This window comes from Elgaria multicarinata, chromosome 3, assembly GCF_023053635.1.
Source record: "Elgaria multicarinata webbii isolate HBS135686 ecotype San Diego chromosome 3, rElgMul1.1.pri, whole genome shotgun sequence".
Classification (NCBI taxonomy): Eukaryota; Metazoa; Chordata; class Lepidosauria; order Squamata; family Anguidae; genus Elgaria; species Elgaria multicarinata.
Window position 1 is genome coordinate 163995721 of NC_086173.1, and position 17627 is coordinate 164013347.

The 17627-nt window shown below is 46.1% G+C and overlaps 2 protein-coding genes across 2 annotated transcripts in view; both read right to left on the reverse strand.

Moving 5' to 3' along the window:
* LOC134396485 (zinc finger protein 665-like) overlaps positions 1–7673 on the reverse strand; it is a 38242-nt gene extending 30569 nt beyond the window's left edge. The window contains exons 1-2 of the mRNA XM_063123008.1: positions 7630–7673; positions 1003–2704 (exon numbers count right to left, since the gene is read on the reverse strand). Of these exons, the coding sequence (XP_062979078.1) occupies positions 1003–2603 (1601 nt within the window). The 5' untranslated portion in view covers positions 2604–2704; positions 7630–7673. The remainder of the gene's footprint in view (positions 1–1002; positions 2705–7629) is intronic.
* Positions 7674–11469: 3796 nt separating this feature from the next.
* Positions 11470–14214, reverse strand: LOC134396449 (oocyte zinc finger protein XlCOF20-like). The gene is made up of 2 exons (XM_063122951.1): positions 14152–14214; positions 11470–13247 (listed from the first exon to the last, which is right to left on the reverse strand). The coding sequence occupies exon 2, from the start codon at positions 13214–13216 to the stop codon at positions 12266–12268; it is 951 nt and encodes a 316-aa protein (XP_062979021.1). The 5' UTR covers positions 13217–13247; positions 14152–14214; the 3' UTR covers positions 11470–12265.
* Between the last annotated feature and the right edge of the window lie 3413 nt (positions 14215–17627).

Below are 17627 nucleotides of genomic sequence, written 5' to 3' on the forward strand. Positions count from 1 at the left end.
ACGCTGAGCTAGAAAATCACCCAACACTCTGGAGCAGATCTACGTGTTGCAGAATGCTTTAAAGGGAAGTTAGAATCTGTTAAAGTGAAGCCTACTATATGAAATCATAAAGCTTTCTGTCAATGCACACAGTCTGGAGATGGGCCATATATTGTTTTCACTTTTTTTGGAACAAAATTATGTCCATCAAATGAAACAGAATATGGAAACAGGGAATTATTAACATAGTAACCAATGTCTCTGATGAGTAATCATTCCAACTTCTTTACATACACTAGACATTCATACAGTCCCTCCAATTTAACCCCAAATACTCCACCCCTGTTCTGTGCATTTAAATGATTTCTCTTCCAAGCAAACTATTTCATTTGCACTAATAGCCCTACAGGAGTACCAGGAAAAAGTCTAGGAAACAGGAAGCATGTGTATATTTTAGTTCGCCCTGGTTCAGCAATTGCATCTGAGTCTGCCTCATAAGTAGAATCATAGAATCATAGAATAGTAGAGTTGGAAGGGGCCTATAAGGCCATCAAGTCCAACCCCCTGCTCAATGCAGGAATCCACCCTAAAGCATCCCTGACAGATGGTTGTCCAGCTGCCTCTTGAAAGCCTCTGGTGTGGGAGAGCCCACATCCCCCTAGGTAACTGATTCCATTGTTGTACTGCTCTAACAGCCAGGAAGTAGACCCTTCCTCTTGAGTAGGTCCTTACTCATGTGTATATCCTGGGCGAAAAGGTATTCTGGGAGTCAAGTGGTCACTGCCCCCATGGCTTTGAGTATCCCATCTGATGCACTGCCATCGGTGCTCTGGTGAGCCGTGGGTGGTGGGAGGAGAATTCGGAATCATGGATGGTCTTGTGACAGGGTTGAATTGTTTTCTGGGAACTTCCAAAGAGGCGTCGCTATCACAGGATCCCTCATCTTGCCCCAGGTCTACGGGAAGAGAGGGTTGTTCTGAAGTATCGGAGTCCTCCTCCTCTGAAGAGGTCTCTGTGTGACATCTTCTTTGATGTGAAGTAAGGGATTCTCTTCGACTGAAGCCCTTCCCACACTCCAAGCATTTAAATGGCTTCTTCCCCGTGTGCGTTCTTTGATGTAAAGAAAGGTATGCTTTCCGACTGAAACTCATTCCACACTCCAAGCATTCAAATGGTTTTTCCCCTGTGTGAATGGTTTGATGGCAGTTCAGCGCACTTCTCTGACAGAATCTCTTCCCACACTCCAAGCATTTAAATGGTTTCTGCCCTGTGTGAGTTCTTTGATGTAAAGTAAGGTAGGCCTTCCGACTGAAAGTCTTTCCACACTCCAAGCATTTAAATGGTTTCTCCCCTGTATGAGTGGTTTGATGTAGAGTCAGAGTCTCTTTCAAGCTGAAGCTTTTCCCACACTCCACACATTGATACGGTTTCTCTCCTGTGTGAGTTCTTTGATGGCAATTAAGGGCATTGCTCCCACAGAATCTCTTTCCACACTCCAAGCATTGATAGGGCTTCTCCCCTGTGTGAGTTCTTTGATGGCGATTAAGAGCAGACTTCCACTTGAAACTCTTTCCACACTCCAGGCACTTATATATTTTTCCCCCAATGTGAATTATTTTATGCGCTGTAAAGGAACCCTTCAGCCTGAAGCTCTTTCCGCATTCAAGGCATTTAAATGGTTTCTCCCCTGAGTGAGTGGTTTGATGACTAATGAGACTTTGCCTGTGAATGAAGCTCTCTCCACACTGTAAGCATTCAAATAGTTTCTCTCCTGTGTGAATTCTTTGGTGTGAACCAAGGTCATGCTTCCGGCTGAAACTCTTTCCACACTCCGGACATGTAAATGGGTTGTCTTCTCTGTGAATTATCTGATGGCGAGCAAGGTTTTGACTGTGAACAAACCTCCTTCCACACTGCAAACATTCAAATGGTTTCTCTCCTGTGTGAATTCTCTGATGTGACTCTAGGGCATCCTTTGAGGTGAAGCTCTTTTCGCACTCCAGGCATTTAAATGGGTTCCCTTCTATGTGAATTATCTGATGGCTAATAAAGCTTTTCTTGTGCTTGAAGTTCTTTCCACACTGGAAACATTCAAATGGTTTCTCTCCAGTGTGACTTCTTTGATGTAAGGAAAGGGACTCCTTCTGGTTGAAGCTTTTTCCACACTCCAAGCATTTAAATGGCTTCTCCCCTGTATGCGTTCTTTGATGCACTTGGACGGCACCCTTCTGGCGAAAGCTCTTTCCACATTCCAAGCACTTAAATGGTTTCTCCCCTGAGTGGATTCTTTGATGGATAGTAAGTGCCCCCTTCTGGCTAAATGCTTTCCCACACTCCAGACAATTAAACGGTTTCTCCCCTGTGTGCGTTCTTTGATGAGCGAGAAGGTCAGCACTCTGCCCAAAACTCTTCCCACACTCAAGGCATTTGAATCGTTTCTTTGCTGTGCGGGTTGTACAATGTTCATCCAGGGTTGATTTACAAGTGAACTTTTTTCCACACACAGGGTGTTTCTTTTCTCTTTCTTCCTCAGGCGTTTTTTGTTGTACCATAATTGCATGGAGGTCACCATCCGCAGATTTATTCCTCTCTTTATTTCTTTGGTTTCCTTCCAGCTTGTCCATCCCATTCTGATCCCAAAAATTCTCTTCTATGTCTGTCTCTTTATCGTTTTCCTTGGACACTCGATGTGCTCTTTCATTTGTTTTCTCCCATGCATCCTCAGCTGAAAGAAATAGAGAAACAGAACGTGAGTGCAAGGAAGAACAGCAGTTCCAAATCAGATAATCAGTTTGATATTCCCTATATGGCTCAGGTCCAGGTTATCTGAAGACCGTATTCCCCCTTGTGAGCCTGCCCATGCTTTGAGATCTTCTGGGGAAGCCCTTCTTTCAGTCTCATCATCTTCACAGGCACGCCTGGTGGGAACGCGGGAGAGGGCCTTCTCGGTGGCTGCTCCAGTACTCTGGAACTCTCTTCCCAGGGAAGCTAGACTGGCTCCCTCCCTGATGTGCTTCAGGAGACAGGCAAAAACTTCTTTGTTCCGGCAGGCCTTTGGCGAATAATCTGGGCCTCCATCTACGCTAAGGACTTGTAAAAGTGTCGTGTATTTTAAATGTTTAATATTGTAGTATATTTATTATTTATTTTTGTATATTTCCTTTCCTAGGTTTTAAAATGTATATGTTTTAAATTTTGTAAGGGCGCCTTGAGGCCCAGTATTGGGCAACAGGTGGGTTACAAATCATCATCATCATCATCATCATCATCATCATCATCATCATCCCACCCCTCAGAACCTGGAATCATGGCTGGGCTTGTGACAGGGTTGAATGGTTTGCTGAGAACCTCAGATGAGGTGTCACTGTCACGTGATGCCTGATGTTGCCCCAGGTCTACAGTAGGTGAGGATTCTTCTGAGGTGTGTTTCTCAGAACACTCCTGCTTTCGATGGGAGGCAAGCAAATGATGAGGCTTGCTAAGTAATCTACAAAGCTTTTATTAAGCAACAAACGTCTCTTCTACCTGAATAGAGTCTAACCTCTTGGAAACATCCCCCTAGGCAAAACTATGCAAACTAAGCAAGACAATTGTCTGTTCAAGACGAATAGGAAGCCACTTCCCAAACGCCCGTAACTTCAGAGCGCCTGGTGTGGAGTCAGGTTCTGCCATAATCAAACTGATTTTCTCACGCCTTCCTTCCATGCCATGCGTTTGAGCTTCCGGCGGACCCTAGCACCAGCTAGCTTGTCAGGACGGTCACCTCCAGAAGAAACCTCCCTTCCCACCGAGTGTGTAGGATTTGGCCTTGAGGAGATAAGCTCTGGAGAGGGCTGACTCCCAGCTGGGGAATCGCCCGTGAGAGCTTCCTCCCCCACTGGACTCCTAGTGTAATCGAACGGACTTTCTCACGCGTTTTAGCTTCCAGCGGACCCTAGCATTAGCTAGCTTGTCGGGACGTTCACCTCCGGAAGACACCTCACTTCCCACCGAGTGTGTAGGATTTGGCCTTGAGGAGATAAGCTCTGGAGAGGGCTGACTTCCAGCTGGGGAATCGCCCGTGAGAGCTTCCTCCCCCACTGGTACAGGCTGGCTGGTGTCTGGCGTTGCGTCTTCTAGTTCTGAATCTGATTCTGATTGATTACCTGAAACATCTTCTCCCAAAACAGGGGCAGTAGGGTTAGACATGACATGAGGTATCAGACTCCTCCTCCTCCTCCAAAGGGGTCTCTCTGTGTTGCTGGGGAACATGGGTGGGAGGGTGCTGTTGCACTCATGTCCTGCTTGTCGGTTTCCTGTAGGCAGTTGGTTGGCCACTGTGTGAACTTCTGTTGGACTAGATGGACCCTAAGTCTGACATTCTTTTTACAGACTGTACCACTCAGGGTCGTTTAAAATGCAGTGGAAGCACTGTGTGTGCATTATCTATGCAAACCGATACTTTTGAACATCCAATTGACCACTGACTTTGCAAGTTACATCATTTTTAGAACTGCATCCCAAAATGGGTCATCTATATTATTATTTGTCCTTGTGTACTACTGTATAAAGGGAAAAACCTCGCATAGCATTAGAGCACGCATAATAGAACATCGTTCAAAGCTAAAACATCAGGTCTTGGCTGCACCATTAGTACAGCATTTTATTGAAAACTCCCATAGTTACAATGAGTTCAAGTTTCTGGTAATCAATCGAGTATATAATTGGAACAATCATGACAACCTTCTTTTAAGGAAGGAAGCCAAATGGATTTTCAAGCTGGGCACCGTGCAGCCAAACTCTTAATTTTATTTATTTATTTATTTATTACATTTTTATACCGCCCAATAGCCGAAGCTCTCTCTTATCATGTTTCTGAAACTCTATTTGTCTTTCAGCCAAATTTCCTTCAAGGAGAATTAATTAGATACTAGGACAGAGAGGCTGTCCAACTTTTCTTTAATTCCACGGTGTCACATTATTATTATTATTATTATTATTGTTGTTGTTGTTGTTGTTGTTGTTGTTGTTGCATTTCTATCTTGCCTTTTTTCCTCCAAGGAACCCAAGGCAGCGTACATTTCCTCTTCACTTTATCCTCACAACAACAACCTTGTGAGGTGGGTTGGGCTGAGAGTCTGTGACTGGCCCAAAGTCACCCAGTGCGTTTCCATGGCCGAGTGGGGACTAGAACCCGGATCTCCCGACTCCCAGTCCGACACTCTAGCCACTACACCACACTGGCTCATTAGTGGCCATGAGTTCCTAACAGCAATGGCTTGAACCTTATCTAATGCTGTTTTCAAGTATTTATGAAACTTTACATGGGGGATGTATATCATTTTGTACTATGTATGTTTTTCAGTTCTTACAGATAAGAGGTGGCTTTTCTGAAGAAGCTGAACATGGCGAAACAGGACTGAATCTGGATCCTGTAAAACCTTTGCATATCTGTAAAAAGAAACCCTGCTTTTCTTCTAATTACACTATTATGTTACACTGATTTAAAACTTTGTCCATCTGTAAAAACATTGCTCATTTGTGTTCAAATTATGCTTTTATGTTATAGTCGTTTTCTGGCACGTGTGTTTTCCGTGTATACCTGTTCAACTCACCAATTCCTGCTTATTTTGTATATTTCTATATCGTTATAGCTTATTACAATGGAATCAATTACCTAGGGAGGTTGTGGGCTCTCCCACACTAGAGGCAGCTGGACAACCATCTGTCAGGGATGCTTTAGGGTGGATTCCTGCACTGAGCAGGGGGTTGGACTCGATGGCCTTGTAGGCCCCTTCCAACTCTGCTATTCTATGATGGCCTTGCCTGACCTGGGTTGCATGAAAGTGGAGAATAGAGACAGCCAGCAGGAGGCACTGTTGCCACTCTCAGAATCATAGAATAGCAGAGCTGGAAGGGACCTACAAGGCCTGGTCACACTACTGCCTGCTACTCCCATATTTAATGAGGGCCAGTGCAGTGTACTGGCTAGAGTGTCGGACTGGGAGTCGGGAGATCCAGGTTCTAGTCCCCACTCGGCCATGGAAACCCACTGGGTGACTTCGGGCCAGTCACAGACTCTCAGACCATCCTACCTCACAAGGTTGTTGTTGTGAGGATAAAATGGAGAGGAAGGGAGGTTATGTATGCTGCCTTGGGTTCCTTGGAGGAAAAAAGGCGGGATAAAAATGTAATAAATAAATAAATAGATAAAATAATTTACTGACTTCCTGTCCTGTCCTGAGCCTTGCCCATATGGCTGGAGACTTAAAGGAGTGACAAATGGGGCAGTTGCAGCATGAGTTGCAACTCTCAGAAAAAATTATATGACTGGAATCTGGGGTGGGGGTGGAAGCAGTTGCACCCTGTTGCCCCTACAAGCTGGTACCCATGCTCACAATATATTTATTATTGCATTTATATCCCGCCTTTTTTCCTGCAAGGAACCCAAGGTGGCATACATAATCCTCCTCTCCATGTTATCCTCACAACAACAACCCTGTGAAGTAGGTTGGGCTGAAAGTCTGTGACTAGCCCAGAGTCACCTAGTGGGTTTCCATGGCCGAGTGGGGACTAGAACCCGGATCTCCCGACTCCCAGTCCGACACTTTAGCCACTACACCACACTGGCTCTCAACAGGGCTCTGCTTATGTAGGGTGACCATATGAAAAGGACAGGGCTCCTGTATCTTTCACAGTTGCATAGAAAAGGGAATTTCAGCAGGTGTCATTTGTATATATGGAGAACCTGGTGCAATTCCCTCTTCATCACAGCAGTTAAAGCTGCAGGAGCTGTACTAGAGTGACCAGATTTAAGAGGGCAGGGCTCCTGCAGCTTTAACTGTTGTGATGAAGAGGGAATTTCACCAGGTTCTCCATATATACAAATGACACCCGCTGAGACATGATAGCACTCTTCAAATACTTAAAAGGTTGTCACACAGAGGAGGGCCAGGATCTCTTCTTGATCCTCCCAGCGTGCAGGACATGGAATAACGGGCTCAAGTTAAAGGAAGCCAGATTCCAGCTGGACAGCAGGAAAAACTTCCTGACTGTTAGAGCACTACGACAATGGAACCAGTGACCTAGGGAGGTTGTGGGCTCTCCCACACTAGAGGCCTTCAAGAGGCAGCTGGACAACCATCTGTCAGGGATGCTTTAGGGTGGATTCCTGCATTGAGCAGGGGTTGGGGGGTAGGACTTGATGGCCTTGCAGGCTCCTTCCAACTCTGCTATTCTATGATTCTATGAAATTCCCTTTTCTATGCAAATGTTAAAAGATACGGGAGCCCTGTCCTCCTTTTCATATGGTTTCCTTATCTTATGTTCTTTTTAAAAACTGACTGCACTGATGTGAGTTAATACACCCAACCTAGGGGTACAGCCGCCTCCCCCAACCTGGCACCCTCCACATAAATTGGCCTACAAATCCCATTGGCCGTGTTGGCTGGGCATTATGGGTGTTGTAGTAAAACGTATAGGGAGAGGCGACAGGTTGGGATTAGCCTGCGGTGTAGGGATCTCCTCCTTCCCGGGGGTCCTGTCCTCTTCTCCCCCCCCCCAGCCCCACACCAAGCAAGTCTAGTTCCTCTGCAACAAGCCTCCCCCGACCCACAATACCTTCCATGCCTTTGCCCGCCCACTGCCTGCCTCCCTCTCCCCAAACCTCACCAGGCCGATTTCTCTTCCCGGATCACAAAGGCCGGGGGCCGTTTTCGACGGCCTCCTCTCCACCACTTCTTCCAAAAAATGTGGAACTTCCTGTCTCTCTAGGAACTAGAACTCAGTTCTTTTAACCCTTAGGCGAGAGACAGAGACGCAGAGAGAACCTTTGATCCCAGCGAACGCTGGGAGGAGGATGGAAATAGGCAACTGTAGGGTGACCCTATGGAAAGGAGGACTGGGCTCCTGTATCTTTCACAGTTGTATAGAAAAGGGAATTTCAGCAGGTGTCATTTGTATATATGGAGAACCTGGTGAAGCTCCCTCTTCCTCACAACAGTGAAAGCTGCAGGAGCCCTGCCCTCTTTTGTATCTCATCACTCTAGCTATACTCCTGCAGCTTGCAGTTATGACGAAGAGGGAATTTCACCAGGTGCTGCGTGCCTACAAATGACACCTGCTGAAATTCCCTTTTCTATGCAACCGTTAAAGATACAGGAGCCCTGTCCTCCTTTTCATCTGGTCACCCTATGGTAACTCAGCCCAATCCAGCCAGCCAGATGTGTTGGACTAGGCAGATGTGATGGCTTCTGCCACCCCCCTGATCAATATTCACAACAACCCTGTGAATATGAGCACAGCTGACGCTGCCATAGACGCCAGTCAGGCAGCAGCCTAGAGCGCCAAGCTAAGAGGGGCGCCGAACGCCGCACCCGGAAGTTGCCCTCCAACTCCCAGAGCTGTTCTGGCTGAGCGAGGGCAGCTTCCGGGTGCGCCGTTCCAAAGCCGCCCTTCCGCCCCCCACCCCAGCGTCCCTGGCTTGGCTTCAGCTGGGTGCCTGCCCAGCCAAAACCAAGCCGGGATGCTGGGGGCGTGGGGTGGGTGGACGGCTCCACGTTCTAACTTCCGGGCATGCCAGACGTCAGAACGTGGAGCTGCCCGCCCGCCTGTCCCACCACAGCGTCCCGCCCAGCCCAAAGGTAACACCTGTCTCCGCCCACCTGGGGTGGGGGGTATGCTGGGGGGTGGGGTGGGGGTGAAAGTAGTTCACCTTGCCTAGGGCACAAAAAAGCCTGGCACCGGCCCTGAATATGAGGCATCCTTAGAGGCTGGTTACTCTCTCAGTGCGACTTGCCCCACCGGGTGCTTAAAGGGGACCATAGGTGTGGGTAGTGTATTTCATTAGGGCGTGCACCCTACGATTAGCCCACTTAAGCAAATCTTTATTAAAGAGATGCTGCTATGGCCAATGCATAGAAACCACCAATGCATGGTGGGGTTTTTTTTTTTTTTTGGTGCTAAATAAGGCAGAACCTGAAATCCACAGACACTCAGATACAGGCGCTAAAGTAGCAATGCACTGACCAGACAAAATGGGACAATCCAGTTCCCTATTCCATTCCTACTTAAGACCGGATGTATCGTACTTATTCACCATTTTTAATTTTATTTTATTTACAACACTTACATAATGCTCGACATGGAGATAAACCATTGAGCGGTGAACATTGAGATAAATCCTTGAGCAGTGAACAATAAAAGATAAAACATGGAAGGACTAAAAGTTATTTGGGGGTGGGGGGAAGAATACTGATCAAAACCATGGCTGGACAGTTCAGGAATGCTTCCTAAAATAAGGATGTTTTCAGGAAACAACACAATGGCCCCATTCAGACAACACGCGGCTAAACCATGCTCCATAACTACAAAATGGTTAAAGGAATGCATTGCAGAGTTGGCACCCGCCTAACCTCCAGTGGTAGAGAGTTCCACAGAACGTGGGCTACCACACTGAAGGCTCATCTGTGGACGGATTCCAATCTGGCCATAGGTCCATGTGGAACCACCACGAGCATGCCCTTTGATGTTCTCGGCGACAGGGCAGGTTGATAGGGGAGAAGAGGCTCTCTCAGGTGCATGTATGTATGTATTATTGCATTTATATCCCGCTTTTTTTCCTCCAAGGAACCCAAGGCGGCGTACATAATCCTCCTCCTCTTCATTTTATCCTCACAACAACAACCCTGTGAGGTAGGTTGGGCTGAGAGTCTGTGACTGGCCCAAAGTCACCCAGTGGGTTTTCCGTGGCCGAGGGGGGACTACAACCCGGATCTCCCAACTCCCAGTCCAACACTTTAGCCACTACACCACACTGGCTCTAGTCACAGGTTGTGTAAGGCTTTAGAGGCACTAGTACCAAAACCTTAAACCTGGCTCAGTAGCAAATAGGCAGCAAGTGCAATTCCCTCAGCAAAGGAATTACATGTGGAAAAGGGGCAGCACCACACAACAGTCAAGCAGCTATGTTACGCACTACCTGAAGCTTTTAAGGGCAGCCGCACATAGAGTGAATTGCAGTCTGGAGGGTACTAGCACCTGTACCACTGTAGCCAAGCTATCCATGCCTGGGAGAGGCTGTAGGTGATGAAGCAGCCGGAGTTCATAAAAGACGTTCTGAGCTTCAATAACCATCATGGCCTCTGGGCGGTAGTCATAGGTCTAGGAGTACCCCTAGACTACGAACCTGATCATTCAAAGGGAGTGCAGCGCCATGGTCCCTGGCCCATGGCTGGTTGGCCACTGTGTGAACAGAGTGCTGGACGAGATGGGAGATTGTGGGCTCTCCCACAGTAGAGGCCTTCAAGAGGCAGCTGGACAACCATCTGTCAGGGATGCTTTAAGGTGGATTCCTGCGTTGAGCAGGGGGTTGGACTTGATGGCCTTGTAGGACCCTTCCAACTCTACTATTCTATGATGGACCCTTGGTCTGATCCAGCAGGGCACTTCTGATGGTCTTATCAAGCTATGACCCTGTTTCCTAGAGTCAGGAACCACTTACCCACAGGGCATCTGCTTCACCAAGATTTAGCTTGTGTTTAACAGCCTTCATCCACCCCATCAATGAGTCTAGGCAGCACTCACACAGCCTCACCGGGTTCCAAACTGCAGACATTTATTTATTTATTTGTTTGTTTAAGGATTTTTATGCCGCCATTCAGCCAAAAAAGGCTCTCACGGCAGCTTACAAAAGTATTTCTTGACAGTCCCTGCCCACAGGCTTACAATCTAAAAGACATGACACAAAAGGAAAGGGGATTGGGAGGGAGGAGGAGGGGGGAAAGGAAAGCAAATTCAGGCACTACAATCTTAGTTGCAAAGTTCAGCAGTTACAGTTGACAGCAGGAGGGAGGGGGCTTCAGCTGGAGCTGGACCCAGGCACGGTGGAGAGGTGCCTGGCTGCTGCTTCCTCCCTCACTGGTGGCCTCTGCAGAGACAGTACATTTGGGAACTGACTTGTGGGGTGTAACGCCACAAACACCCCCATAGGTGGAAGGGTAAAGAGAATTAGTCTCGTGATGGCCTAAGTGGAATTGTACTGAATGGAATTTAAATGAAATCAAATTAACTAATCAATGTTAAATATTTTACCCAGGCTTGTATAAATTTGTATAATTTAGTAATGAAGTATATATATCTGCACTGACTCTGAATGTATATATGCGATACATTAGTTGACCCTTGTAACCAGAATCATACAATAATAAAAACCATTAAAAAAAATGTAATGGCCCTGATGTGATATGACACACGGTATCTAATAGCTATAACTGTGAGAGGAACCCTATCCATTTCGGGTGAGAACCTAACGCCATCCATTTAGAGGGAGGATCAACATTAGAAGATTGTTCTAAAACTGACCAAGGCGGAAATCAGATATAAGTGAAAAGACCAGCATTTAGTGTACATCAACAAACAGGCCCAAAGATATAAACAAGACCCAGAAAGCCAACTCACCATCTTTAATCAGAAGCTGCATCTTTTTCAAGGATATTAAATGCCAAAAGACTATTAAGTTGACGAATCTCCTCCAGCAGGCCATTCCACAGCCTGGGAGCAGCAGAAGAGAAGGTCCTCTGGGTGACAGTTGTCAGCTGAGTTTTTGTTGGCTGGAGTAAATTCTTCCCAGAGGACCTGAGTGTGCGGGGCGGATTGTACAGGAGAAGGCGATCCCGCAGGTAGCCTGGACCCAAACCATGTAGGGCTTTAAAGGTCATAACCAACACTTTATACTTCGCCCAGAAACTAATCAGCAGCCAGTGAAGAGATTTTAAAAGAGGTGTAATGTGGTCACCCCTAGGTGTACCAGCGACCAGGGTTTGACTAGTCTACGGTTTGACTAGTACCTACCCCCATATATCTCCATATTCTCCAGGTATCCCCATTAGTATATTAGAGACTTCTGTAAGTGGAAAGCAGTGTATGTGTGTGAGATACATGTTTTTTATTGCAAATTTCCCCCTTTCTTCTACAGCCCACAGTGTCACCTTCCACATTGTGCTAGAAGATCACTCAACACTCTAGAGAACATTTATCAGGGTCCAGGGGTGTACTCTAAATCATTTGTACTCTGAGGCTTCTTTGATATAAAGTAAGACATGCACTCTGTCTCAAGCTCCTTTTATACTCCAGACACTTAAATAGTTTTTCCTGTTTTGTACCTGTAAATGGAGACAAGTAGCTCTATGGGAGCTGTTAATCAAAGAAAAATCTGGGGAACACGGACAGCATATATTCTAGCTGACCCTGGTTCTGTAGGTACATTGGAGTCTGTCTCATAAATACAACCTTCCTCCTGAGTAGGACCTTACTCATGTGTATTTCCTGGGCGAAAGGGTACTCTGGGAGTCAGGTAGGCACTGCCACCATGGCTCTGAGCATCCCATGTGATACACTGTGAACTGTGCTCTGGTGAGCTGTGGATGGTGGGAGAGGAATTTGGAATCATGGCTTGGCTTGGAACAGGGTTGAATGGTTTGCTGGGAACCTCAGATGAAGCGTCACTGTCACAGGACTCCTCGTCTTGCCCAAGATCTGCAGCAAGAGAAGATTCCTCTGAGGTATCAGACTCTCCGTTCTCCGAAGAGGTCTCTCTGTGAGGTCTTCTCAAGTGTGAAATAAAGGATGACCTATGACTGAAGCACTTTCCACATACCACGCAGTTAAAAGCTTGTTTCCCTGTGTGAGTGATTTCATGGCGATGAAGGGCACTGCTGTGGGAGAATCTCTTTCCACACTCCAAACATTTAAATGGTTTCTCCCCTGTGTGAGTTCTTTGATGTAACAAAGCCTGCTCCCTCACACTGAAGCCCTTTCCACACTCCAAGCATTTAAATGGTTTCTCCCCGGTGTGAATTCTTTGATGTAACAAAGCCTGCACCCTCACACTGAAGCCCTTTCCACACTCCAAGCATTTAAACGGTTTCTCCCCGGTGTGAGTTCTTTGACGGAGTCGTGTTTGACGCTGATCTGCTGTTTCTCGTTGACGTCTTTCAGCCACTCTCAGCCTGTCGCGTTCATTCTGTTGAGAACGAAGCCGATGTGAAGCTGCAGAACGCGATCGCCGTGCTCGCAACCGTGCATCCTCAAGTCTGGCTGCACGTTGCTCAGCTGCTTCCTCAGCACGTATTTGAGCCATTCTCTGTCTGTTTCGCTCGTTCGCTGATGCCCGTTCTTCCTCAGTCTGATTTGCAATTACTCGTCGCACTGCTTCCGCTCTGCGAGTACGACGACCTAAGTTTGATCTTCTGCGAGGCATTATTTGGATGAACTAAAGCAGATTGATTGCACTGAAAAAGAAGAAAGAAAATTATAACAAAAACATATAAAATTGCAAAACATTAAAAAAGGAAGAAAGACGAACTAAAAAACAAAGAAAAAAATACTAACGAAATATTTCAATTCAAACGCAGAAAATCAGAAACATTGAAATGGAATCGTAAAATATTTAGTATAGCATGTGATGCTTTTACGTCCAACAGATGGCGCTGTTTTTCAAAAAAAGGATGTTTTTACCTGTCACAGGTGTGACATCTATATAATAGTAGGTATATAAAAACGTGCGCGTATTCGAATGCAACGTTGTGTCAAAATTTCAAAGCAATCGGTGAAGAACTTTCGGAGATTTTAGATTTTGAACAAACGAACATTTACATTTTTATTTATATAGATAGAAGATAGATAGAATGATAGATAGATAGAAGAAGATAGATAGATATAGATTATTGCATTTATATCCCACCTGAATATTCAATTCATTGTTACTGTTTTGAATTTTATTGTTATCTTCCTTAGTGGGTCGTTGAAAACCACTATTCTGAATAATGATTTTTATAGTGTAGGGTAAGAGGCACTGGGCATGAGTTTGTGGAACCAAGGGGGCGGTGACCTGAAAAAGTTTGGGAACTACTGGTTTAGCGTGTTGTCTGAACCAGGCCTTTCTCTGTTCTCCATCACCCATCCCATAGAATCATAGAATAGCAGAGTTGGAAGGGGCCTACAAGGCCATCGAGTGCGTTCAGAGGAGGGCAACTAGGATGATCAGGGGTCTGGAAACAAAGCCCTAAGAAGAGAGACTCACACCACACCAAGCCCCACACCAAGCAAGTTCCTCTGCAACAAGCCTCCCCCGACCCACAATACCTTCCATGCCTTTGCCCGCCCACTGCCTGCCTCCCTCTCCTCAAACCTCACCAGGCCGATTTCTCTTCCCGGATCACAAAGGCCGGGGGCCGTTTCCAACGGCCTCCTCTCCACCGCTTCTTCCAAAAAATGTGGAACTTCCTGCCTCTCTAGGAAACAGAACTCAGTTCTTTTAACCCTTAGGCGGGAGACACTGGGAGGAGGATGGAAATAGGCAACTCTAAGGTGACCCTATGGAAAGGAGGACAGGGCTCCTGTATCTTTAATAGTTGCATAGAAAAGGGAATTTCAGCAGGTGTCATTTGTATACATGGAGAACCTGGTGAAATTCCCTCTTCATCACAACAGTTAAAGCTGCAGGAGCTATACTAGAGTGACCAGATTTAAAAGAGTAAATCTTTAAAGGGCACCTGCAGCTTTAACCATTGTGATGAAGAGGAAATTTCACCAGGTTCCCCATATATTCAAATGACACCTGCTGAAATTTCCTTTTCAATACAACTGTTAAAGATACAGGAGCCCTGCCCTCCTTTCCATAGGGTCAGCCTACTGTATCTTTCACAGTTGCATAGAAAAGGGGATTTCAGCAGGTGTCATTTGTATATATGGAGAACCTGGTGAAGCTCCCTCTTCCTCACAACAGTGAAAGCTGCAGGAGCCCTGCCCTCTTTTGCATCTCATCACTCTAGCTATACTCCTGCAGCTTGCACTGTTATGAGGAAGAGGGAATTTCACCAGGTGCTGCGTGCCTACAAATGACACCTGCTGAAATTCCCTTTTCTATGCAACCGTTAAAGATACAGGAGCCCTGTCCTCCTTTTCATATGGTCACCCTATGGTAACTCAGCCCAATCCAGCCTGGCACCGGCCCTGAATATGAGGCATCCTTAGAGGCTGGTTACTCTCTCAGTGCGACGCCCCACCGGGTGCTTAAAGGGGACCATAGGTGTGGGTAATGTATTTCATTAGGGCATGCACCCAACGATTAGCCCACTTAAGCAAATCTTTGTTAAAGAGATGTTGCTATGGCCAATGCACACAGAATTTTTTTTTTATTTATTTTTTGCTAAATAAGGCAGAACCTGAGAACCACAGACACTCAGATACAGGCGCTAAAGTGGCAATGCACTGATCAGGCAAAATGGGACAATCCAGTTCCCTATTCCATTCCTACTTAAGACCGGATGTATCGTACTTATTCACCATTTTTAATTTTATTTACAACACTTACATAATGCTCCACATGGAGATAAATCCTTGAGCGGTGAACATTGAGATAAATCCTTGAGCAGTGAACAATAAAAGATAAAACATGGAAGGACTAAAAGTTATTTGGGGGGGGAAAAAAGAATACTGATCAAAACCATGGCTGGACAGTTCAGGAAGGCTTCCTAAAATAACCATGGTTTCAGGAAACAACACAATGGCCCCATTCAGACAACACGTGGCTAAACCACGTCCAACACTTTAGCCACTACACCACACTGGCTCTAGTCACAGGTTGTGTAAGGCTTTAGAGGCACTAGTACCAAAACCTTAAACCTGGCTCAGTAGCAAATAGGCAGCAAGTGCAGTTCCCTCAGCAAAGGAATTACATTTGGAAAGGGGGCAGCACCGCACAACAGTCAAGCAGCTACGTTACGCACTACCTGAAGCTTTTAAGGGCAGCTGCACATAGAGTGAATTGCAGTCTGGAGGGTACTAGCACCTGTACCACTGTAGCCAAGCTATCCATGCCTGGGAGAGGCTGTAGGTGATGAAGTAGCCGGAGCTCATAAAAGACGTTCCGAGCTTCAATAACTCTGGGTGGTAGTCATAGGTCTAGGAGTACCCCTAGACTACGAACCTGATCATTCAAAGGGAGTGCAGCACCATGGTCCCTGGCCCATGGCTGGTTGGCCACTGTGTGAACAGAGTGCTGGACGAGATGGGAGATTGTGGGCTCTCCCACAGTAGAGGCCTTCAAGAGGCAGCTGGACAACCATCTGTCAGGGATGCTTTAGGGTGGATTCCTGCATTGAGCAGGAGGTTGGACTCAGTGGCCTTGTAGGCCCCTTCCAACTCTACTATTCTATGATGCACCCTTCGTCTGATCCAGCAGGGCACTTCTGATGGTCTTATCAAGCTATGACCCTATTTCACAGAGTCGGGAACCACTTACCCACAGGGCATCTGCTTCACCAAGATTTAGCTTGTGTTTAACAGCCCTCATCCACCCCATCAATGAGTCTAGGCAGCACTCACACAGCCTCACCGGGTTCCGATGTCACAGGGAGATTGAGCTGAGTCATCAGCACACTGATGGCATTTGGCTCCACATCCCCTCATGGTAAGTATTTCTGAACATGGCTCGTGGCACGATATGCGTGCTCAGCCTCAGGAAGTGCTTCCAATAGATCCCAAAGTGTAAAATCGGCAGATCCAAACCCCTAGATTCTAACAAACGTTGCAACTTCAAGTATTGCCATTCAGCTGTAGCGGGCAAGTCGTATTTGGCACAAAAAGCCGAGAAGGACAAAAACTCATTAGTGAAAATCAACTTATCCATCCAGTTCTGCCGTACGACACATTTTTTGTACCAATTTGAAAATTCCGTCCTCCTGACTCAAATTAGCCAGAGAAAATGGATCTAAATGGAACTGACGTGACATTTTATGCCACACATCTCTAAGAGCCGTAGCTGTGGGAAGAACCCCTCTATTTATATTTTGTAACTCCATCTAGGGGTAAGAGGGGAGGGAGGGAATTGTTGCATGATTTTATATTTTGCAAACACAATTAAAAAAAATTAAATTAGAAAAACAACGTACTAGTTAATCCAAAAACTTAGCATGACAAAATGGATCAAAATGTACATACACATGTGTTGGTCCTGCTCTAAGGCGAGTGTTTATTGGAAAAATGGTGTTCCAGGAGAGCAGTTCGATAACTGGACAATGAGTCCACCCATCTCCGTTAAATTTATATAGGGGACCAGATATTAAGCTCTTAAATAAGTAATTAATAAACCATCTATTATTGGCAGCTAGATGGTTGATAGCAAAACACTGGAAGGATGGCGAAGGGCTTACGATAGAAATCCTACGATAGAATCATAGGATTTGGCAGAGTGCCCTCTTAGAAATGCTGACGCAAAAAATGAGGAAAGCAAGAGGACAACAAAGTGAAGATGAATTTGAGGGGGTATGGTGGGAATTTATTAATCACACGAAGAAAGTGGGAGAACACGCCCATTGGCATACTTAGAAATATGGAAAACATAGGTGGAAGGGTAAAGAGAATTAGTCTTGGTATGGCCTAAGTGGAATTCGGGCTCCACAATTCAAGAAGGACGCAGACAAGCTGGAGCGTGTTCAGAGGAGGGCAACCAGGATGATCAGGGGTCTGGAAACAAAGCCCTATGAGGAGAGACTGAAAGAATTGGGCCTGTTTAGCCTGGAGAAGAGAAGATTGAGGGGAGACATGATAGCACTCCTCAAATACCTGAAAGGTTGTCACACAGAGGAGGGCCAGGATCTCTTCTTGAT